Below are 25,566 nucleotides of genomic sequence, written 5' to 3'. Positions count from 1 at the left end.
CCTGGTAAATATGCACCCAATACAGGAGCACCAAAATATATCGAAAAACTTGTGGAGGACTTCAAGGGAGAGATACACAGCAATACAATCATAGCAGGGGACTTTAACACCCCGCTGACACCACTGCTTAGATCACCTAAACAAAAATTTAACAAGGAAACAGAGACTGTAAACAACGCACTACATCAGATGGATTTAATAGACATTTACAGAACATTTCATCCCAAAGTTGCAGAACATACATTCTTCTCAAGTGCACATGGGACATTCTCAAAGACAGCCCACATGGTAGGATACAGACTAAGTCTCCATAAGCTCCAGAAGATTGAAATCATATCAAGCATCTTCTCCGATCACAATGGCATGAAACTAGAAACCAATTACCAAAAAAAAACACTAAAAAACATTCAAACACATAGAACCTAAATAGCATGTTATTAAACAAGGAATTGGTTATCAATGAGATCAAGGAAGAAATCAAAACTTTCTGGAAACTAAAATGGGGAGACAAAGAAATAACTCCCAAATGAAAGAAAAAGAGTAATCGCCAGAAAAGGAACTAAATGAAAAGGAAGCAAGCGATATATCAGATAAAGAATTCAAAATAGCCCTGGCCGGTTTGGCTCAGCGGTTAGAGCATCGCCCTGCCGTCTGGAGAGACCCGGGTTCGGTTCCTGCTAAGGGCATGTACCTCGGGTGTAGTTTGTGCCCAGCCCTGGTTGGGTTGTGCGGGTGGCAGCCACTCAATGTGTCCCTTTCACATCAATGTCTGTCTGTCTCTCTCTCTCTCTCTCTCTTTCTCTCTCTCTCTCTCTCTCTCCCCCCAACTCTATCTGAACAAAAAAAATGGGAAAATGTCCTCAGGTGAGGTTAAAATAAAAAAAAAAAGAATTCAAAGTAATGGTTATAACACAAAATTTATGGAACACAGCAAAAGGAGTCCTGAGAAGTAAGTTGATAGCATTACAGGCCTACCTCAAGAAACAAGAAACATTTCTAATAAAATATCCAATTCTACAACTTAAAGACTCAGAAAGAGAACAAAATGAAAAACTCAGAGTAAGGAGAAGGAAAAAAATAAAGATCAGAATGGAAAAAAATGACAAAGACCAAAGAGACAATACAAATGATCAACGAAACCATAAGCTGGTTCTCGGAAAAGATAAACAAGATCAATCAACCTTTAGTCAGACTCACCAAGAAGCAAAGAGGACCCAAATAAATAAAATCAGAAATGAAAGAGTAACAACTGATACCATAGAAATACAAAGGCTTGTAAGAAAATACTATGAACGATTACATGCCAATAAATTGAACAACCTAGGTGAAATGGACGAATTCCTAGAGTCACACAGTCTCCCAAAATTAAACTGGGAAAAGTCAGACAACCTGAACAGTCCAATGACTCAGGAAATTGAAGTGGTAATCAATAAACTCCCAGCAAACAAATGCCCAGGTCCAGACAACTTCACAAGACAGTTTTACCAACCACTCAAAGAACTAGCAGCTACTCTCCTCAAACTATTTCAAAAATTCAAGAAGGAAGATTTCCAAGCTCTTTTTATGAGACCAACATAATCCTAATTCCAAAACCAGACAAAGACACTACAAAGAAAGAAAATTACAGGCCAATATTCCTGATGAACACTGATGCCAAAATCCTCAACAAAATATTAGCAAATCAGACTCAGTAAAACGTTAAAAAAATTATTCACCACGACCAAGTAGGAATCATCCCAGGGATGCAAGGCTGGTACAATATTCACAAATCAATAAATGTAACAGACCACATTAACAAAATGAAAGATAAAAACATATAATCATATCAATAAATGCTGAAAAAGCATTTGACAAAATCCCATTTCTGATAAAACCACTCAGCAAAGTGAGAATAGAGGGATATGTCGACATAATAAAGGCCATATAAGAAAAATCTAAGCCAACATCATACTCAGTGGGCAAAAACTAAAAGCATTTCCCTTACAACAAGAACAAGACAAGGATGTCCACTTTCACCACTCTTATTTAACAGAGTACTGGAAGTGTTAGCCACAGTAATCAGACAAGAAAAATAAAAGGGATCCAAATTGGCAAGGAAGAAATGAAACTCATTATTTGCAGGTGACATGATATTGTATATAGAAAATCCTCAAGACTCCATCAAAAAACCTACTAGATTTAATAAATGAATTTGGCAAAGTAGCAGAATACAAGATTAACATCCATAAATCAATAGAATTCTTATACACCAATAATGAATATCTAGAAAGGGAAACTTAAAAAAAAAAATCCCACTTAACATTGCAACAATAAAAATTAAATATCTAGGAATAAACTTAATCAAGGAGGAAAAAGACCTGTTCTCAGAAAAGTACAGGACATTGAAAAAAGAAATAGAGGAAGATATAAAAAAGTGGAAACATATACCATGTTCATGGATTGGACAAATCAACATTAAAATGTCCATACCACCAAAAGCAATCTATGGATTCAATGCAATCCCTATTAGAATACCAATAACACATTTCACAGATCTAGAACACTCAAAAATTTTATATGGAACCATAAAAGACCCCAAATAGCCAAAGCAATCTTAAAAAAGAAGAACAAAGTAGAAGGGATCACAGTACCAAATATCAGGTTATACTACAAAGCCATCGTAATTAAAACAGCCTGATACTAGCACAAAAATAGGCATATATATCAGTGGAACAGAACAGAGAATCTAGAAATCAACCCAAGACATTATGCTCAATTAATATTTGAACAAAGGAGGCAAGAGCCTACAATGGAGAAAGGACAGTCTCTTTAATAAATGGTGTTGGAAGAATTAGACAGATATGTGCAAAAAAAAATGAAATTAGAACAGCAACTTAACACCATACACAAGAATAAACTCAAAATGAATAAAAGACTTAAATGCAAGTCATGAAACCATAAAAATTCCAGAAGAAAAGACAGGCAGCAAAATTTCAGATATCACACGTCACACCAAAACATTGCGTAGGGCAAGAGAAACAAAGGAAAAATAAATAAATGGGACTACATCAAACTAAAAAGCTTCTGCATGGCAAAAGAAACTAACATCAAAATGAAAAGGGAAACCACTCTTTGGGAGAACATATTTGCCAAAAATACATCGGATAAGGGTTAACATCCAAAAGATATAAAGTACTCATATAGCTCAACAAAAGGAAGATAAACAATCCAATTAAAAAATGGGTAAAGGACCTAAATAGACACTTCTCCAAAAAGGACATACATAAGGCCCAGAGACATATGAAAAAATACTCGCCCTGGCCAGTTTGGCTCAGCGGTTAGAGCGTTGGCCTGCGGTCTGGAGAGACCCGGGTTCGGTTCCCGCTAAGGGCACGTACTTCGGTTGCAGTTTGTCCCCGGCCCTGGTTGGTCGTGCGGGTGGCAGCCACTCGATGTGTCCCTTCACGTCGATGTTTCTCCCTCTCTCTCTCTCCCTCCCTCCCACGCTATCTGTACAAAAAAATGGAAAAATATCCTCGGGTAAGGATAAAAAAAAAAATACTCAATGTCACTCATCATCACAAAGATGCAAATTAACATAACTATGAGGTATCACCTCATACTTGCCAGAATGGCTGCCATCAACAAATCATCAAACAACAAGTGTTGGTGAGGGTGTGGAGAAAAGGGGACTCTAGCACACTGCTGATGGGAATGCAGCCACTATGGAAAATAGGGTATTTCCTCAAAAAATTAAAAATAGAACTGCCATTTGACCCAATGATCCCACTTCTTGGGATATATACTAAGAAGCCTGAAACACCAATCAGAAAGAAAATATGCACCCCTATGTTTATAACAGTGCTATTTACAATAGCTAAGATCTGGAAACAGCCCAAGTGCCCATCAGTAGATGAGTGGATAAAAAAGCTGTGGTACATATACACAACACAGCACTAGGCAGCTGTAAGAAAGAAAGATCTCTTATCCTTTGAGACGACATGGAGGGACCTGCAGAGTATTATGCTGAGCGAAGTAAGCTAGTTGGAAAAAGACAAGTACCACTTATTTAAGGAACATCATGAACAAAATAAGCTGACAATCAAAATAGATCCAGAGACATGGAAGTAGGGAAGAGACTGATAAACTTTAGAGGAAAGGGGGGTGGAGTGGGAAGAGATAAACCAAAGAACTTATTTGTGTAAATGCATAACCAATGAACACACACAATAATATGGGGAAGGCAGGAAGGGGGTGGAAGTAGAGAAGAGGGGGTTAATGGTGGGGAGAACATCTGTAATACTCTCAACAATAAAGATTTTTTTAAAAAAGAAAGAAGGAAAACATTACTTCACATGGAGGCACCAGCTATTAAATAGAGCAGAGGGTGTGAATCAAAAGAAATAGCTTTTGGTGCAGCCACTGGTTAAAAAAAAAACAACCCCATGAAGACAAACTAGGCATTCTTTCCTTCTGAGGTCTTCTGAAGGCCCATGAGCAACACAGAACACAAATACTTGTGGATGGAAAGAAAATAAGGCAGTATATTGGTAAATATATATGCTGATTCCAGCTGAATAATGAAAAGACCAGCTATTAACTTTTTTCTCAAATTCCAAGCACATCTTATACCCTACCCTAAATAGGTGAATGCATTAATTTCCCCCCAAAACGAACGCTGTCAAAACCAATAGGTATGCCCTGGCCAGTTTGGCTCAGCGGTTAGAGCGTCGGCCTGTGGTCCGGAGAGACCCGGGTTCGGTTCCCGCTAAGGGCACGTACTTCGGTTGCAGTTTGTCCCCGGCCCTGGTCGGTCGTGTGGGTGGCAGCCACTCGATGTGTCCCTTCACGTCGATGTTTCTCTCTCTCTCTCCCTCCCACTCTATCTGTACAAAAAATGGAAAAATATCTTCGGGTGAGGATAAAAAAAAAAAAACCAATAGGTATAATTGATATATACAAAATAAATCATGGCCCTGGCCGGTTTTGTTCAGTGGTTAGAGCGTCAGCCTGTGGCCCAGAGAGACCCAGGTTCGGTTCCCGCTAAGGGCGCATATCTCGGTTGCAGTTTGTCCCCGGCCCTGGTTGGTCGTGCAGGTGACAGCCACTCGATATGTCCCTTTCACATCAATGTTTCTCTTTCTCTCTCTCTCTCTCTCTCTCTCTCTCTCCCACTCTATCTGAACAAACAAATGTCCTCAGGTGAGGAAATAAATAAATAAATAAATAAGCTGAAATAATATACAACTCCTCAGAATGGCATAAAAAATTCCTTCATAATATGCCCCTAATATTCATTCTAGTCTAATTTTTCCAGCCTCTCAATGCACCTCCATCATGAGCTATTTGAAGTACACTTCTGTCTTTGCTCATGGCTATTTCCCCATCTCAAAAGAATGCCCCTTCCCTCTGCCATCCAAACCCTGTCCTAAGTTAAGACCTGTCTCCAGTCCACCCTCTCTACCAGATTTCCCTAAACTACTATGATTTCCTTTCCATTCTGGTTTCCCCTGAAGCTAATGAGGTATCTCAAAAATTAAAGTAGTATGTTCCCAGTTTGAACTTATAAATACCTTAATCATTAAATACTACCTTCTGACATTTTCTACTCAATTTTTCATGTTTGTTTTGAATCCTAAGAGATAAGCAACTTGAGAGTAGAAACTATATATGTAAACAATCTCTTTATATAAAATTAGCATTCATTTGTGGTAAACGGTCTGAATACATTTAACGTATTTGGGCTGATGGTCAAATTTGTTCGGCCAGCGGGAAAGCCAAGAGCTGAGTCTATGTCAGAGAAGCCCCATCATTTGGAACCAGGCGTCTCGGCCATCACAGGCACACCTCAAAATAAGTGTGTTCAAGTCTCTACAGATATATCTACCGCAGGACTGTAAGAACCCGGTTATCCTGAGACCCAAGAAAGAAAGAAAACAAGTCAAGTCAACAAATCAACATACTTAACAACGCACACAGCAGGGCACTGTGATCATCATTTAAAATGTATATGAGCCCAAACAGACCACTTAGGTAATATAGTCAAGACAAAATGTTATCATTTGATACTTTAGAGTATTTATGGTTTTATGTATCCTGTATACAACAAGAAAAAAAACAGTATGACACTTTTCTTCACCTTCTTATTTTCGTCATCTTACAGCTTCTTCTATGCCCAAAGCGCCATCTTAAATGATATTAGAAACCACTCTATGGAATATGAGTTCCAAATACATTAGTGTTCCTAAAACATGACCAAAAGCTAAGGCTTTTACATCAAACAACATTTCATAAGAATCAAAATTCTTACCATCATCTTTTCGAAAAGTTCCAAGACTTCATTCTCTGACCGTGGCTTCAGAAGGTTTTCCGCCACCTCTGAAGAACAATCACTGCTCGCAAACGCAGTTTTCAGGTTGGAAAGTGGAGGCCTCTCTTTCTTGCTCCCTGGAATTTTTATGCTGGCAAATTTGTCCAGCTACAAAGAAAGAATAATATAGCACCTATGTAAATATTTCCTTCTGAATATTTATCTACTCCCCAAAACAAATAAATGGTCAATCACATTATCAATCTGATTTTATCAGAAGGCATTAAGCACTGGAATCTTTAAAATAAATAAATGTGTGTGTGTGTGTGTGTGTGTGTGTGTAAAAAGTTTGTAGTAACTATTCTGTCTAAAGCAGAAGAGAAATCAGAAAACCTCAAAAGACTCCTTCTAATCTTAAAATTATAGAATTGAGATTCTAATGTCAGGTGACCTTTGCTTTACAGATTATCAATCTAAGCAGTTTCACAAAAGTAATTTAGCTAATTTAGTAGTTGGCAAACAAACTATTACTCAGTTTCCTGGCCCTCAACCCACTGGTCCAGAGCCCTTTTCACAGTGCATACTATACTTGGGAGGGTGTGAATTGGTGTGATTTAGGAATTTTAAGAATTCTACTTATACCTCTATGGTTTGTTGGCCTAATAAACACACTTCTCTTTACTGGGGCTGGTCTGTATTTGAACTCCAGGCATAACTACAGAGTAGGGTGTCTACAGCCTCAAGGAATAAAACCGAATTTTTGTTTTTTGGATCTCTTCTACAATTAGATCATGGAATAGTTTTGCTGATATTTGAAATGTATATTAGTTTGCAAAGCTAATTATTTATTTATTTTGAATTTTACAAATTCTATTTCTCACAAAGAACTCAGATTCATACAATGTTTCAAATGATAAGAGGCGAAGTCTTAACTATTGAAATTAGAACTATACTTAAAAGCACAATGATTCTGTGAACTGTTCACCATAGCTGTGTACATTAAGCTCCTGGTATTGCCATAATATGGAGAGTACACAGACTGCCATATTGATTACGGCAGTCACTAGCCACACGTAGCTATTTTGACACAGATTAAATTAAAAATCCAGTTCCTTAGCTGCACTAGCCACGTAGCAAGTGTTCAAGAGCCGCATGTGGCTAGTGGCTCCCATATAGGTCAAAGCACATATAGAACATTTCTAGCCCAGCCGGTGTGGCTCACTGGTTGAGCATCGACCCATGCACCAAGAGGTTGCCAGTTCAATTCCCGGTCAGGACACATGCCCAGGTGGTGGGCCCAATCCCCAGTGCAGAGCATGCAGGAGGCGGCCAGTCAGTGTTCTCTCTCATCGATATTTCTTTCTCTCTCTCTCTCTCTCTCTCTCTCTCTCTCTCCCCCCCCCCACTTCCTCTATCTAAAAATCAATAAAGGAAAAAAAAAATTTTTTATTAAAAACATTTCTATCATCACAGAAATGAAGTATGAAAAATACAATATTTAATGACCCATTAAAGAAATATGGACCTGAAATTCTCAGCTTAAAAGAACAAGTCACTTCACTAACAAAACAATGTCTTCAAATAATGATACAAAGATAGTAATGCTTATCTTTCAAAATAGGTCTTTACATGAAGATAATGCCTAGGAAAAATACTAAATACTATACTCACACATGGCCCATGTAACATGACCTAAACATTAAAGCACTAAGAACATGACAGCTTCCAGTAGGATTTAGATAGTCACAAGACACCACTGCTCTCACCCTGACGACCAAAACAAGCCACAAAAACTACAAAACTGTCATAGCTGTTGACTTCAACCCATCAGGGAGCTGAGGACACAAAACCTCTAACTATCAAGAAGTAAAAGGCTGCTTTCATCACTGACAAACAGCTGAAAAGTAGTTAAGGATAAAGAAAAACCAAGTTTTTAATGAACTACTATTGCCAGGAGCAGGGGTACCGGCACGAGAGACTAGAATTCCAAGGAGCTCCAATCACAAAGTCCCAGCCAGGGAGCAAGTCTGCACCCCACTACCAGCTCCTCCCCTTATCTCCATGGGGTAGCATGCCAGTGGGTGGGGAGGGTAGGAAAGCTGAACAAGATGCTCCCTGAGGCATGAGAGGTCTATCCCAGTGGAAAGCTGCCCTCGGGAGTCTCTTGCTCAAACATATGACTTGACAGGAATCCCAGTAACACATTCTAGGCCTTTAGAACATACAGGGTAGCTGTCATCATGTCAGAGGGAGATTTCCTAAAGAAACAGAGCCAGAAATGGAACTGAAACAAACACAAAAAAAACCTCTACCATAACCCTACAAATGGGCATCAGGACTTTAATCCAAAATTACCTATGTTCTGAAAGCTAGTAGTTCAGTTGCAAAGCCAAAAAAACAAATAGCTAGAATCTCGTTACTGCTCGGATCCCAAGCCCGTAAATCATTTGAGGCCACAAATGAGCTGAATAAAAGTAAAGCAGCAAGGAAGCCAAACCCAGCTCCACCAGAGAGCGCACTGACTCAGCCCCATTCTAACAAGCTAAAAGAAGGGCATGACCTTTCTTTGGAAGCAAATATTATTTAATCCCTACTATAATTTTTTTTAAATGGCCACTATACAATCAAATATTGCGAGACGCACAAAGGTCAAGAAAACGTGTCCCCTAGTCAAAAGAAGCAGACCCAGAGATGGCCCAGATGGTGGAATAACCAGACAGACTATTTAAAATAAGATTTATAAAAATAACAAAGGATATAAAGGATAAAGGATTTAATGAAAAGAGTGGACACCATGCATGAGAGATGGGGAATTTCAGCAAGGTCATGGAAGCTTACTTTTAATGTCTTTTAGAATAAAAAATGTATCAGAAGTGAAGAATTCATTTGATGGGCTTAATAGAACCTAAATATTGCTAAGGAAAGAACTGGCGAACCTAAACACAGATCAAGAAAAATATCAAAACTGAAACAAAGAGAAAAAAAGGAAAGAAAGAACATAGCAACAAAGTTCTGTGATACAATATGAAATATTGTAACACAAGTGTAATGGGGCCCAGAAGACAGAGTGAGAAGTGGTACAGAAAACATATTTTAGGAGGTTGGTTCTAATTGATTAAAAAATAATAATAAAAGAGCTACCTAGGCACCTCCTAGTCAAACTGTTGAAAATTAAAAATACTTAATATTTTTTCCTTATTAAAGGAAAATAAAGGGCAAATCATAAAAATGCAGGCAGAGAAATGAAGACATTATGTGTACATGAGAAAAATGATACAAATGATAACTCATTTCTCACCAGGAACAATGGCGACAAAAGACAATGGAATAGCATCTTTAAAGTACCCAAACAAAAATACTGTCATCCTGAGATTTTATGACCAGTGAGAATACCTTTCATAAATAGAAGCAAAATAAAGACATTTTCAGACACACAAAAGTTGAGAGAATCGGTCTCCAGCAGACCTATATTACAAAAATGTCAAAAGAAGTTTTCGAGGTCAACAAGAAAATACCAAACGGAATTCCAGATTTACAAAATGAAATGAAGAACCTCGGAGGGGTCTTCTGTTTGATGTTGGCAATACAAAAAAAAAATGAGCTATTTAGGACATAAATAACTAACAACCCAGTAAAGGAGACAAGCACATACACAGGTAATTATATAGCTATATAGAAAACACAGCAAGTATACAATGTACTATACAGTAGTGGCAGAGAAAAGGGACCTCTAACTCAGCAAAATAAACATGCTCTACTTTGGCATAACCCAGAAACATAAAATTGTCTTCCGGTCAATATATTTCCAGGAGTTACTGTCCTTATGTACATCGGTACCCCCAACTCTTCATATTCGTTTCAAAAAACCAGGAGACACCAAAAAACCTGTTTTTAAGACGTGAGACTGGTTACTCCACCTGTCTTCTGAATTACCACTTCACTGTCATCACTTAAGTAACATCAATCCCTCAGCGTAAAATCTATGCTGACTCCTCTTCACATACCACAAAAGTGTAACTTGATTAATATGCTTAACTTATGACATGAAATTAAGCAAAACATCATTAATACAACATCAATATTATAAATGTAAACATGTCAATGAACAGGAATAGTAAGCTTAAGCAATTCACAAATTGATTTTGTGATTCCAAAACTTAATGGTTCCATCAGTGGTAGAAGAAATAAAATTTTTAGCTTCCACCAAAAAAACAAAAACAACCTTTCTTTAAAAAAAAATTGTTAAATGTCACAGAAATGACAATGGCTAATATTTGCTGAGTCTCTTCTATATGCTGGGTACTGTGCTAAGAGCTTGAGCTGCAGCATCAGGCTGAAAGCATCTGTGTCCTCCTTACAATGAGGAAACTGCATGTCTAAATAATAAAGGACAAGCTCCAAACCATTTATACATTAAAATTTCATAGTAGTTGATATATAAAATAGCATAAAGGGGGGTGGGGGGGAGGGGGAATCAACCTATTATGTTTCTACTAGAATTGCATTTGTATCAATAAACAATATCAGAATTTATATAACAATAATAAAATAGAATTAGCATACCTCCCCCATAGGCTTGGCACTTAAACTCTGGGGAAGGCTGGATTTTATCCAAGTGGAAAAACAAATTTGCACATTACCACTAGCATAGCTAGCTACAGGCAAGATAGGATAAATTAGCATATCCTTCTTCTAGCTTCTACATCTTCAAAGGTCCAAATAGTAAAACGAGATACAAAAGATCAGTGTTTCATAATTTCATTACAATGCTTTTATCTATTTTCCCTGATTTGAAGGCATTAAAGAGAAAATAAGGAAGGAGCCATAGGAGAAAAATAAATATAATTCTTCCTCCTATACTAGAACAGTAAATTGAATTTGTTGAACACCTCAGGCTTAAAGTAAGTGTTCCCAGGTATGTAATGCTCTATTGAGCACTACAGGTAGATGTTGTGTAATCAAGACACTCCTACAAAGCTAGGTGCAAAGTGAATTTTACTATCAAATCATTTAAAATGTTCTAAAAAATTTTTTGAAAGGATGACACTGTCTCCACTTATAAATGAAAAAAAAATCATTAATTTATGTTTCATAGAACTGCACATACTATTTGCTTAAAGCAAGGCACAATAGAACATAAAAGCAAACTTTTAAAATACTGTTGTACGTAAAAACACAATAGAAATCCACATCATACTGACGGTAAATGGTTGTTATTTTGTCTTTGGCAATGTGGTTGGAAGTATGTCTTTTACAATGTGTGCACTTGTGTAGCTAGTTTTAGTTTTATTTAAAATTCTTCTCTCAAAGATGAGCTAGAAACAACCCAAACTCATGAAGAACATAAACAATTTGCCTTTGTTGAAGAATTGGTTAAACACACAGAAAGAAGACTGAGGGAATTCTATTATAATGCTATTTAGAGGTAGTACACCATACTTAATTAATATGGCTACAGCTGTGTCTGGGGTGTTCTGAGTTTTATAAATTAATATCACTTATCTTCAGGGGAAGTTAAATGAGCACCCTACTGAGTATTATCTCACACTGGTAATCAGTAATGACAGTTTAAATAAAATTAATTAAACAAAAAACAGGCTCTTATAAACTATCTAGATTTTTAGCTATAACATAACGCAGTAACAGTGAAAATACAATTTTTAACTCTTAAAACATTTTAAATACTAACAGAAGTACTTTTTCACTTAAAGCAAAAGGAAGATATACTTATTCATCTTTTTGTTCTAATGTATCTTTATTTTTGAAAGTATTACAGATGCCCCCCTTTTGTCCACCACTGACCCCCTCGACCCCGCTCCTGCCACCCCCATGCCTTCACCACACTATTACCTGTGTCCATGGGTTATACATACATGCATATAACTTTTTTGGTTAATCTCTTCCCACCCATCCTGCCTCTCCCCTTCCCTCTGAGATTCATCAGTCTGTGGCACACTTTCCTGTCTCTGGATCTATTTTGTCTGTCAGTTTATTTTGTTCATTAAATTCCACATATAAGTGAGATCATGTGATACTTGTCTTTCTCTGACTGGCTTATTTCACTTAGCATAATACTCTCCAGGTCCCTCCATGCTGTCTCAAAGGGTACAAGATCCTTCTTTTTAATAGCTGCATAGTATTCCATTCACCTTACAACTTGAAAAGTCTGGGAAACTCTGTATGATCGTAAACACATTTCCTTAGAACCCTGAAGGTAATAGGTATTTTCATGCAATCAAAAAGAATTATTAAGCAAATAAAGTTCAATGTAATTACAGAATCAATTTTTTATAAATGTATAGCTGAAATCCAGAAAAAAAATTATTGGAATTATCAATTTCCATGCAATCTTATACTATATTTAAGTGAAGAGGAAAAACGTTAACAGCTTAAATAGCTTTACCTTTTAATTAGCTGTATTACTAAGCAAGCAGCTTGGTGACTAAATACGTGGCTCTGGAGTTTGACTTCCGCATCCTGCCTAGCCTCTTGCTTGCTGTGTTACCCTAACCAAGCTACTTAAACCTTTGACAATAGTATCTGTCACAGTGCACTGTTCATAGTAAATAAAACTGCTCTTGACCCTTCCACCTGGGGCTACACGCCTGGAATGCCTGGGCTGGCCACTCAGCGTAGCACACATGCACCCATTCTGTCACAGCAAGTTTATTCCCCTTTTCTGTCCTTTCAGAGGACTTAAGAAAGCCTGTAATTATTTCATTTATTTTATAATTGTTGACTCTCTCCCATTAAAATGTAAGTGTCATGCTCCACAAACCATCAACCATCTTAGTCACTGTGGAAGCCAGTCTCTAAAATGGCAGATAGACGTTCACCACCTGAGGGGAAAATGTATGATAAAGAACTAATTAAAAATTAAGGTAAAATACTATAAACACCTCCAAGAAAATCAGCCATGTGAATTAGCAACAATAGGAACGAGTGATTTATTCTAGGGAGGAGAATGAACCTCAAGAGAGGCTGTGGAAAGAGGGTACGTCAGGGAACCCTGTGAGGCTGACAGGAGTGAGAATTACAGCAGACGGCCCGTTACCAGCTAAAGAGTATGCTTGCCTGTTGCACAGTATCTACTAAAATGCTACTGACATCACTGGTACAAAGACATGATAGTGGGGGAATTGGCCATTCATTGTTTCAGGTGTGAAAAGCTAACCATCCCACCCACAGACCACAATCTGATCACTCAGTGACAATCCCCACCAACCCACCTACTCCCGCATCCTAACTCAATATTCCTAAATGTTACAAATGGACTTTTCCAGCTTTAAGTTTGTTGTAACGCTATTATAAAAAGTTCCATAGTTAGAGGCGTCTTTGAAAATTTAACACTTCCTGCAATTTCTTAAAAACACCTATTTACAATAATTTGTTCACATTTAAGATTTCATATAGTATTTTAATACTAAATAAACATAATTATGCTCTAAAAGTACAGCATAGAAAATACAGTCAATAATATTGTAATCTATGTAGGGTGCCAGGTGGGAACTGGAAATATCTTGGGGAACACTCAGCAGAGGAACTGAGCCCACCCAGCAGTGATTGGCACCAGCTTGCCAGTTACAAGGGAGCCTCCCTGGACAGAGGTTCTCCACCCCATCAAAGCTTCACATGGCTGAGGCCTGAACCAATGTCTTAAGGACAGTCTCACAAAGATCTCAAAACCCGATTCATCCTGCTAAGATGCTTCCAAATTTTTGACCCAAAAAACTGTGAAATGTTAAGTGTTTATTACTGTTTTAAGCCACTAAGTTTTGGGATAATTTAGTATATGGCAACAGATGACTAATACAGAGATCCTCACAGAATACTTTTAAATGCCCAAAATTACAAAGAAAACTAAATAAAATGGGGTTATAAAAATATGTTTAAATAATTGTAATATAGTAATATATATTCATCTTCATGAATGTGTTACATAACAAGAGGTAAAAAAAAAAAAGTCTAATTTCAACAGTGTTGAATGTAAACCCTATTTTGAAATATCTTCATTAACTACAATATGTTTTTAAAACATCTGTGATTTCAGTGGTGATAAAGTCATAGGCAAATCCTACTGGGGGGGGGAGGGAATACCACTATTCCTATGTTTTAAAAATACTAAATTTCACTTAAAGGTTAATGAAAATAAAAAATGTAATATTTTCCTGTTCAAGTTCAAGGATTCAAAGGCACCACAGATCCTACCACAAACCCTTTGGCGGTCCATGAACACCAGGTTAAGAACCCCTGGTAGGTAGATGTGGAATAGTACCAGAAATAGTGGTGGAGAAGAAGAAAGTAACTCAAGTTCTAATGCCTTCAATGACTCAGTGGGAGGGACAGGAAAACCTACAGTTAAGACCAACTAGGAGAAATGCACAGAAATGCTTAAAAAGGGCTAGAAGCATTTGAAGAAAGAAGATACCAGGAAAGTAAAACCTTCAAAAAACATCTAGGTTTCTATAAAGCAAGAAGGAAAGCAAACAATCAAAGTGACAGGCTTTGAGATCCGAAGGGCAAAGTAGGAGGGTTTGGGAGGCTGGGGGAGTAGAGAGAGAACGTCAGATGAGAAGAAAAAGCAGACCTGCACAGGGAGAGAAGCCTCTAGGTGCTTGCTGATGATGTGTATTCATTATGATTTCTGATGTTGATGCAGGTCAGCAGGAAAGTGAGTTGAACTGTAGTAACTAATAAAAATTAATAAGGAAATATAAATCATCAAACCATGTGGACTGTATCTTAATTCATCTCCTCTGTCCCTACTGCCACTACCCTAGTTCAGGCCACGTGGATAATTGCTGCAGTCTCCTAAATTGCCTCTCTATCTTCACTGCCTGTCTACCCCTACAGTCCCTGGAGCTGTTCTCTATGCTGACATAATTCTGATCTTCATGTCCCACATTCCTGTGCTCAAAACCCTTCAACCTTTACTCAGAGGATGACATTCAAATATCTTAACACTGCTCAAAGTTCATCCTAATGGGAATCTCACTTCCTCTCCAGACTACCTCTTCACCATTCCACCACCCTTACATTCAATGACCTAAATGTAATGAGTAACCTAGTCTCCTAAATGTGCCAATGCTGTTTCTTGTGCCTAGAACCCATTCACATCCACAACTCATGTTCCACCCACTTAATCTAGAGAATTTCAACTCAATCTTTAGCTCTCCATTTGAGCTACATGTCATGTAGGAGACTTCCTGACTCAAGACAGATTCTGCAGACCTAGGGCTTGCTCGCTTACAGAATAGTATGTATACTACTCTGAAACTGCCTCGTATCATAGATATTTACTCAAATAGGGTGTAAGTCCTTGAGAACAGAAATTGTTCTTTCATTCACTAAACCATTCCTAGAACATAGCATGGTCCTAAGTATGTAGTGTGCCTTCTTTTAATATTTGTTAAGTAAATTAATGAATTAATAAAGCTTTCTATCTTCCATAGCTGGGACAGATGCCACTACTTCTTGCCTTCTAAGTCCTTCTCAACAATATCGGGAAGAATGCCAGGTGTTATGACTTTTATATATTCAATAAGAAAACCAAGACTCTTCCAACACCGATCAAAGAGCAGCCCACTTCACTAACAACAAGCATGAATTTCTGTTGTAATACCCTAGAGTAAGATAGTCAGGAAAACCTCCACTCAAAGGAAAAGAGCACAAAGTCATTTAATTTTTTTTTCTTTTATTTATTTTAGGGAGAGAGGAAGTGAGAGGGAAAGAGAGATAGAAACACTGATGAGAGAGAACATTGATTGGCCGTCTCTTGCATGCCCCCCACTAGGGATTGGGCCCACAACCTTGAGCATGTATCCTGACCGGGAATCGAAGTGGTACCCTCTTGATGCATGGGTCGACGCTCAACCACTGAGCCACACCAGCCAGCCAAAGCCTTTTTTTTTTTAAGTCAAAAAAGTTTAAGTTCTATCTACCCACATCTACTCAAAGTATAATGATAAATGAATATATTCAAATATTACAGAATGCTATACTTAAAAGCAAATATAAATTAGCTCTATAAATGACTACTACAGTTTATTTTTAAAAAATAGACCAATAGTACCTATTCATGAAAATGTTTCAGAGACATCAACAATTGCTTTCTATTTGCCAATCTCGCACTTCCACTAGGAATCCATTCAGTTGACATCCAGGAAGTAAAATTGTTAGAGAAAAAAGTTACTGTCCCCGTGCCAGCCTAGATTCCAACTCGTCCTCCAAAATTCAGCTGAAGTCACCTTCTCCAGGAAGTTGTCCCCAAGACTGAAGTTGACCTTATGACTCCACTGAACCCCATGCGCTATTGTTCCAGCCCCATCATACTGCACTCAAATGTGTCGTGGCTGTGTACACATCTGTGTCCGCACTGTCCCCAGAGGAGAGAAAGTCTTATTCATCATTGTATCCCTAGAATAGTACTAGGCACTCAATAAATGTTTAATGAATGAATGGAAAGGATGAATAAACAAGTCTGCACACCCTACTACATCTTAGTATATTCAACACTGAGAGCTCTTGATCTTATTCCCAAGTTTGTACTGATTTGAAGAGAAGCTCTCTAAACTATTTCATAAATATTTAAAGATCCTAAGATAGTACTTAAGTGTTACTACTGAAAATCTAAGTACAGGAAGTTCTAATTAACTCATATTAATGGGTTCAGAAAGGCCCACCTGACTTAGTGAATAGTTTAAATTTTATAGAACTTGTTTTGATGTATTTTACCACATATATTCAGTTGTCCCAGTCCATACTGTCTGTCTACTTCACACAGAAAAAAGTATATTTTGAGTATACAGTTCTACAAGAAAATTGTGGAAAATATTATCATTGATTTTCACTTACCAAAAAAATATAGTAAGTTCATAAAAATGCAAAATGAACTTAAATTATAGTATAAAAGCTTTATATCCTACCAGGCCAATAATATATTATTTCAAATAAATATTCTAAGTTGAGCTCTTTTTTAAAGCTAATGATTTGTTTTATTAACTGACTTAAAAGTTAGGCACATGTTCATAACAAAATTCCTTTCTTTTCTTTATATATGTATGATGTTGAATTTAGCATATATACAAGACAAATCGCATCTAGGTACAGGAAGAGTCTGCAGGTAGACAAGACCAGTCCTGTTAGGCACGTTCACCTGGAGAACTCATCTCTCTGCATGAACCAATCTCACAGAAAACACCCAGGAATGTGCTGGAGTTTTCTGGTAGCCGCTAGTTATACGGAGTGAGTCCAGAGGCCCACAGAGAACAGGGACAGCTTCTGAAAGCACTCGCCAGAACCCACGGCCAGACCAGGTGACATCCTCAGTGGCTCTAGGACCCCATTCACCATGGGGAACTCTAAGGGGCACCAGGGAAGCCTACACTCTTATCTGGGAGCAGACTGCAGTTGCTAGATCTGTGAAGGTGTTTCCATACAGTCTTTCCATGCCTTTGCCATTTAAATAACCTCATATCCTTTACCTGTTGCCATCTCAGTGACACACATCACTATTCCTTTGGGATAAACCTTTCTCAGTTATGTTAACTAGAAATATTCAAAATAGTTCATTTCTTATCAGAGAAAACTTCTTAGATACAGTGTCTTTACAATTATCTCTCTCTCAGGATTAAAATCAACGGCTAAGATATACTTTTTCCTCGTCAGTTTAAAGATCAGAAGTCTCATAGAGATGGCCTTAAGGAAAAAAGAAAAAATAACAAGACACACTTTGAGATTTAACACTGGCACTCTCGGTGGAGACTGAAACAGCACTTAGGTGGCAGTATGACTCACCTTTAAAGATCCTGTTCTCTGGGGCCAGTCGCCAGAGCTTCCTGGCTGCCCCGTGACTTGCAACAAGTTACTTAACCTCTGTTGGCTCAGTTTCTCCATCTTTCAAAACAGGAATAATGCGTACTCAGAGGCTTGCTTGAAAAATTAAATGTGCTTATAAAGGTAACATTCGGAACACGGCTAATAATTGCATGGTCCTTACTATCACTTCACACGTCTTCTCCCAATCAGCATGTTTTTACATTCTCTAAGTAAATTCTCTAAACAACTTACCTCACATCTTTCTATTCCCTAGAAGGTTCCTGCATGTTGGTGAGAAACATATATCTAATTAGAGAAGCAGGCTCCTACCACAGAGGCCTCATGTGCCATGTTAAAGAGCTTGGGCTTGATCTATAGATAACAGGTGCAATTAAGCAGTTTCCAACCGGGTAAAATATGGTCAGAGATGCAATTTACACAAGTCACTCTGGTTGCTGTGCAGAAAGATGGCATTTTTTAGAGAACAAAAGAAAGTTGTGAATCCGAACAAGAAATAATAAAGAACTATTGCTCAAATAGAAGGAATTCAGAGAAGAAAACAGATTCAAGAAATAATAAGAAAAGAAACATTAGAGCCCGACTGGTGTGGCTCAGGGGCCGAGTGTTGAACCATGCACCAAGAGGTCACCAGTTCGATCCCTGGTCAGGGCACATACCCAGGTTGTGGGCCCGATCCCCAGTGGGGGGGCGTGCAGCAGGTGGCCAGTTAATGTTCTCTCTCATCAATGTTTCTTTCTCTCTCTTTTTCCCTTCTTCTCTCTCCAAAATCAATAAAGAAAAAAAAAATTTTTTTTACAAAAGGAAACATTAGAAGGGTGAAGCTACCTTTTAGGAGAACAGAGAAATAAAAACAAGTGTAAGAGAAAAGTGAAGGGTTAAATTTTGGGGCATGTAGAGTTTCAAGTACAGAGGAGACATCCATCCATACCAAGGCATTTAGAAGCTAATGCAGTAACGTCTCAACTTGAAGAAAAGGTCATAGACAGAGCTATAGACTAAGTTGATTACCCAGATCAGGCACTGTATACAGAGGAGAGCAGTGGCTTTAGGAAAGAAACCTGAGAAATAATAGTTCAATAGGCAAAGGAAACACACACACAAGAGAGATAGAAAAGGAAAGGTCAGAGGGATATGAAACCAATAGCCAATAAAATCTTCATTTTTCAAACAGGAAGGAGAAAACTGGATCAAGCAGAGCAGAGAATCCGGTAAATTTCCAAAGACTAAAAACTAATGAATATCACTTAGGATAAAAATGGTCATTGCATAATAATAAAAGATTCATAACAATCCTAAATGTATATACACTTGATTGAAAGCTTCAAAAAAATGAAGCAAAAAACTGACAGAAGTGAAAAGATAATTTTAAAACCCTAAATTATATTTGGAGACTTCAACACTTCTCTTTCAATAATTGTCAGAACATACAGGCAGAAAAATCAGAAATATAGAAGATGTGAACAACACTATCAACCAACTTGACCTACTTACTATTGACAGACCAGTTTTAACAAATACAGTGCACATGGAACATTCACCAAGAGGGACCACATTCTCAGACCGAAGGCAAGATTCAAAAATGAAAAGGACTGAAACCACACAAACTATGAGCTCTGGCCAAGGGAATTAAATTACAAATCAGTAATAGAAAGATATCAGGAAACTCAAGTATTTGAAAATTAAACAACATGTACCTAAATAACCAAAGGATCAAAGAAAAAAAAAACCCACAGGAAATTAGAAATCAGAAAATGACACCGTAGCTCTCTGAGGGAAATTTATAGCATAAAATTCGTATATCAGACAACAAAAGTCTCAAATCAATTATTTAGGCTTCCACCTTAAGAAACAAATAGAGCCCTGGCCGGTTTGGCTCAGCGGTTAGAGCGTCGGCCTGCGGTCCTGAGAGACCTGGGTTCGGTTCCCGCTAAGGGCGCGTACCTCAGTTGCAGTTGTCCCTGGCCCTGGTGGGTTGTGCGGGTGGCAGCCACTCGATGTGTTCCTTTCACATCGATGTTTCTCTCTCTCTCTCTGTCCCTCTCTCTCCCTCCCACTCTACCTGAACAAAGAATGGAAAAATGTCCTCAGGTGAGGATAAAAAAAAAAAAAAAGAAAGAAACAAATAGAATAAAGCAAGAGGAAGGAAATAATAAAGATAAAATAAATGAAAACTAAAGAACTATAAAGAAAATGTCTGAAACCAAATGCTTGTTCTTTTGAAAGATCAGTAAAATTGGCAAACCTCTAGTCATACTAATGGGGGGGGGCGGGCAGTGAGGTGAGGGGGGACAAAGCACAAACTATCACTATCAGGACAGGAAAAGAAGATGATCAACACAGATCCTACATTTAAAGGACAAGAAAATATTACAAACAACTCATGTAATTCAACAACACAGATATGAACAAATTCCTTGAAAGGCAATGAAACAGGATCTCAGAAATGCCTCTATTGCTACATAGGCCACTGTCTGTTTTTCTAGCTAGAACAGTGAACTATCTGTGGGTCATGAAATCAATGGAGTGGATTGGATCACTTTTTTTTCTTGTTTTTCTTTTCTTTTTAATGGAATGGAGAGGAGCGCAGTGGAATGGAAAAGACTGGAAAGGAAAAGATCCAAGTTTATTATGCTTAGAAACATTAAATACTGTTTCTTAAAACATGTTTCAGCTGAGAGAGAATTTGTATGTATGTGTGTGCCGGGCTACAAAATAAAATGTATTTCTTACTGTGGGTCCTAGTCAACGTCTGAAAACCAGTGCTGACAGGCCAAACAAGGAATTACAAGAGCAACACTGAAGTCAGTGGGAAAAAATAAGAGACCATCAGTAGGAGCACTGTACTTCCAACAAGTGGTTGTGAGGAAGGGACAAGTAGGAGAAAAAGCAAGGCAAACCCAACTCCTGGACAGCAGAAATACTCAGTGGACACTGAGATGAACACTCAGCATTGTGATGTCCTCATTCAATTTCTTCCAGCTTGCCTGTTCAAACGTGTCTTCCCTCCTATCCTCCCCCTAAGCTTTTATCTCTACAAGGAAAGCTTTCTTTTCAACCCAGCTATAACAATGGAAGGTGGTCAACTCAAGGACTTTTTTCATCTTTGTATTACCTTTGCGCCTTGGGCTGCACTTTATCCATAGTGGATGCTCAGATATTTATGGAATGTACACTGTTTAAAACATTAACTCTGGCCCTGGCTGGTGTGACCCAGCTGGCTGGGTGTCATCCCATGCAATGAAAAACTGCCAGTTTGATACCCCGGTCAGGGCACATGCCTGGGTTTTGGGCTTAATTTCCAGTAGGGAACATGCAGGAGGAAGGAGATCTCTGTTCTGCTCTCATATAGATGTTTCTCTCTCCCTCTCCCTTCCTCTGAGAATAAACAAACACATATTAACTCTGCCTAGGGACCTCATGCTATTGTACTACTTCATTCTTTTAATCAGTGTCCTGTGAAATTAAATTCTGATAGAAAAAAAACTTTAAAAGGTGAAGTACTTTCGCAGTCCTTTAACGAAGCAACATAAAGAAATGGGTTTTTAATATTAATGCTTCCAAGGATGTTTCTTTTTAATGTTTCTAAAAACCCTGTTATTCAGATGTATGACCACTGCAGGCGCCACACTTAGATGCCTTCTCTCAAGTTCTGCCCAAAAGGCTATTCACATTAAGATGTTCTAGATTGAAAGCACACACGCAACAGTTGTGGTGGTGACAACCTTTAGTTAGAAAACAAATGCCAGCATACATGGACGCACCACTCAGAAGCAATGCTCCCCAGAGCTCTAACTCACCAGAAATAGTTTAAAGAGCTCTCAAATTATCCAGCTGTCCTGCCCGCCTCACAGCTCTGCACTGACCTAAAACACACCTGCCCTGTAGGCCTCAATTACAAACGCGTCACACCACCTCGCTCTCTGTCCATCAGGAAGTATTTTTAAAAGGGGTTAAAAGGGGACAGAACTAAATGCCACAGTTCAGCCTACTTGGGCTTAAGTAAAACACACCAAAACCCTATGAGAAAGGCAGAAGGTGTAATTAGTCATTCCTTACAAATAAGCGAATATATAATGGATCTGCCAAGGTCACAGAGCTAAGAAGTGGTGAAATTCTGTCTTTCAATAAGTCATTTGATTCCAAATCCAATGCTCCTTCCACACAGCATCCAATCAACAGTGAGTAAGAAAACCCTTACTTGTCAGTGTCTCCTGTTCAAGGCAGCTATGCTTATTCTCTAAGCTCCACAACCACGGTCCAACGCCCACACCAGACTCTGTCCATCCTTTTCTGGGCTCAAGCCTTGGCCACTCAAAAGCCAGGCTAAATAAAGCACAGATCAGAAGAGAACAACAGGGAGAGCTGGGGAGAGGGCGGTTCAGCCAGTGAGTCAATGTGAAGAGGGAGAACAAGCAAATCAGGAGAGACGGTCATGTGTACTCCTAAGCTGAAGGCAGGGGCAGGCAACAGGCAGCGATCGGGCCGGCAGTCAGAAAGACTGACAGCAGGTCCCTCTCAAAGCTTCTCTACCCTGTACAACAGCAAGACTAGCCCTGGCTGGTTTGGCTCAGCAGTTAGAGTGTCAGCCCTTGGACCAAAGGGTCTCAGATTCGATTCCAAGTAAAGGGCATGTACCTGGGTTGTGAGTTCGATCCCCAGCCCTAGTTGAGGTCATGCAGCAGGCAGCCAATCGATGGGTCTCTCTCATGTTGACATTACTCGCTCACTCTCTCTCCCTCTCTTCTTCCCTTCCGCTCTATCTAAAATCAGTGGAAAACTATCCTTGGGTAAGGATTAAAAAAAAAAAAAGACCCCATCTCTGGGAAGCCTGACCTGGGCCCAGCCTGCACAGATCTAAGAATCCACAATACCATGCAGGTTATCAAAACAGTGCTTCATTCTTTCAGTCCCTCAACAAAGAACTTATGAAAATGCTTAGCAAGTGCCAGAGAACATGCCTGGAAATATTACTAACATATTGTCTCCATCTTCAAAAGCTTTCAGCTGAGAAAGACAGATCATAAACGATGTGCTGCCTTGATAAAAACATGCACAGGGCACTACATAACAACCCAAAAGCTCGGACCTTACCACAGCCAGCTGCAAGGATGAGGGGGGAGGGGAGGAACCAACACAGGATGGAGAAAGATGAAGAAAGTCTTCACTGAGGGGAACCCATCTATTAATGTAAAGTCAGAGCAAGAGGGCTCCTAGGGTAGCCTGTTAAGCAACTCCGTAGACGTGACTGTTTCCAGAGAGTATGGGCTGCACTGTGCTAGGACAGTCCTTTCATAAGGGTATAACAAAGGCAAGAGCACTGAGTGAACGCGGGGAAAATATAGACTGCCCATAAAATGGAAACAAACCTCAAAAATATCACCGCAGAGCATACTGTTCATCAAGAGAAAGGAAGTACTGATATATGTTTCAACCTGGATGAACCTCGAAAACATTATGCTAAGTAAAAACTTCAGTCACAAAAGATGACATATCATACGACTCCATTTATATGAAGTATTCAGAAGAGGCAAATCAAGAGATAGAAAGCAGACTGGCGACTGCCTAGGGCTGGGGGAGATGGAGGTAACTGGGAAGGGACTGTTTACTGGTATGAAGTTTCCTTTTGGGTGATGAAAATGTTCTACAATTGATTGTGGTGATGGCTTCACAACTCTGCGAATATACTAAAAACCACTGAAATGTATGCTGTAAATGGATGAAATATATGGTATGTGAATTATAGCTCAATAAGGCTGTTACAAACATACCACTGTATTCCCATAAAAGTTCAAACATCAAAACTGCAGATGGTTTTATTACCGGCCTTAAGAAGCCATTTGAAAGCTAAGTTGGCAGAGGAAATGCATGGGTTTGGGCTAAATGGAACAAGATTCAAACCACGGCTGCACAACTTGCCAGCTGCACACACTTGAGAGAGCTACCAACTCACCCTGTTAGCCTCAGTGCACGCAGGGGTGAAATGAGGACATGAGCCGCGCAGGGTGAGGAAGTCTAGACATAACTTGCATAAGTGCTCTATATTGCTACCATTGTCTAAATACTATCACTTGAGAAATAAATGTCATGCTGGAAAGTTTAAATACCCTTTTCTTAGATATAATACACAGGAATAAAACATAGAAACCTAATTCAATTTTTTAAAATCTGCATGTCGCCCGGCCAAAGTGGCTTACTGGTTGAGTATCAACCCATGCACCAAAAGGTTGCCAGTTCAATTACTGGTCAGGGCACATGCCCAGGTTGTGGGCCCAAACCACAATTGGGCGCATGCAGGAGGCAGCCAATTAATGTTCTCTCTCATCCATGTTTCTATCTCTCCTTCCCCCTTCCTCTCTATCTCTAATATCAATAAAGAAAAAATAAAATAAAAAAATAATAAAATCTGCATGTCAAGATCTATGTCTCATTCACATTTGCATATGCACCTTGCCCTAATATGGTTAAGTGTCTGAGGTGGTACTTTGGATTATCAGGGGTGCTAAACATTTTCTGAATGCTTATTATGTTTTAAGCACTCTGTTTCCTATTTGATACCAGGTGAATGTGAATTCAAAACTTGATCAGTAGAGTGAAATGCTTTGTCCTCTATATCATGCGAATATATTTTTGGTGTTACTGTTTATTTGGGTCTTGCTCTTGCTGTTACTCCTTTACCATTAACCAAGAATTATATTCAAAAAGAGTTATCAGAATAATCTACTTGAATATACAAGAATCTGTAAGGGTGCTATGAAGTGTTAATTACTTATATGGTCTATTATTTTCAAAATGCAGAACATACACTAAGGCTGCCGGGTTCTCGTTATTTTTTTCAGTAAAATTTTTTAAAATACATGGTTTTTATTCTAGTCTTTTTTAATTAGCAACTACATATTTCTGAAAAGCTGGCATGTCTTTAGCTATTATATTTTACCACTTTTTGAAGTATGAGAGCTGATTTAAATGATTCAAGGTTGACTAACAATCTGTAATTACAAATTTTTTTAACTAACATATCAACTAGTCCCTTTTGCTATTTAAAAGCAAAAGTTTAATGTATTTTACCAGTTCTGCCTCTTATGTTAGCGCAACAAAAGCAGTCCATTTCCAAGCGTGCAGGTTCTAGCAGTCTGTTAGCACAGCATGCCACCATCACACAGTTAGTTCAAATTCACAGCACAGGAACACTGAGAATAATCTTACCATGTCATCTGTCAGCGTCTTAATATTTAAATGCTGCAAATGAAAAAAAAAAAAAACAAAAAAACAATCCCATCAATAATTTATAACAGCTTTGAAAAATTTTAGCTAATAGAGTACATTTAAAATTCTACAGTGCTAAGTTGAATGTAATTAAATTCCTGGCAGTCTAATAAAAATGCATTATATATTGTTTTAATCACTTTCTTGATAAGATGGGCAAAAGTTGCCCTGAATGT

At 38.4% G+C, this 25,566-nt stretch overlaps 1 protein-coding gene across 8 annotated transcripts in view; it reads right to left on the bottom strand.

The window, feature by feature from the left end:
* Positions 1-25,369, bottom strand: part of DIAPH3 (diaphanous related formin 3) — a 487,836-nt gene extending 462,467 nt beyond the window's left edge. For all 8 annotated transcript variants that reach the window (XR_004958076.1, XM_036249888.1, XM_036249889.1 and 5 more), the window contains exons 1-3: positions 25,331-25,369; positions 18,086-18,184; positions 6,290-6,457 (exon numbers count right to left, since the gene is read on the bottom strand). Coding sequence is in view for 7 of the 8 variants with exons in the window: in XM_036249888.1 (XP_036105781.1) it covers positions 6,290-6,457; positions 18,086-18,184; positions 25,331-25,333 (270 nt within the window). In the remaining variant the exon portion in view is untranslated. The remainder of the gene's footprint in view (positions 1-6,289; positions 6,458-18,085; positions 18,185-25,330) is intronic.
* Between the last annotated feature and the right edge of the window lie 197 nt (positions 25,370-25,566).

This window comes from Molossus molossus, unplaced genomic scaffold (assembly GCF_014108415.1).
Source record: "Molossus molossus isolate mMolMol1 unplaced genomic scaffold, mMolMol1.p scaffold_m16_p_9, whole genome shotgun sequence".
Taxonomy (NCBI): domain Eukaryota; kingdom Metazoa; phylum Chordata; class Mammalia; order Chiroptera; family Molossidae; genus Molossus; species Molossus molossus.
The sequence above is the reverse complement of the archived record's forward strand: the minus strand, read 5'-3'. Positions and strand labels throughout refer to the sequence as shown.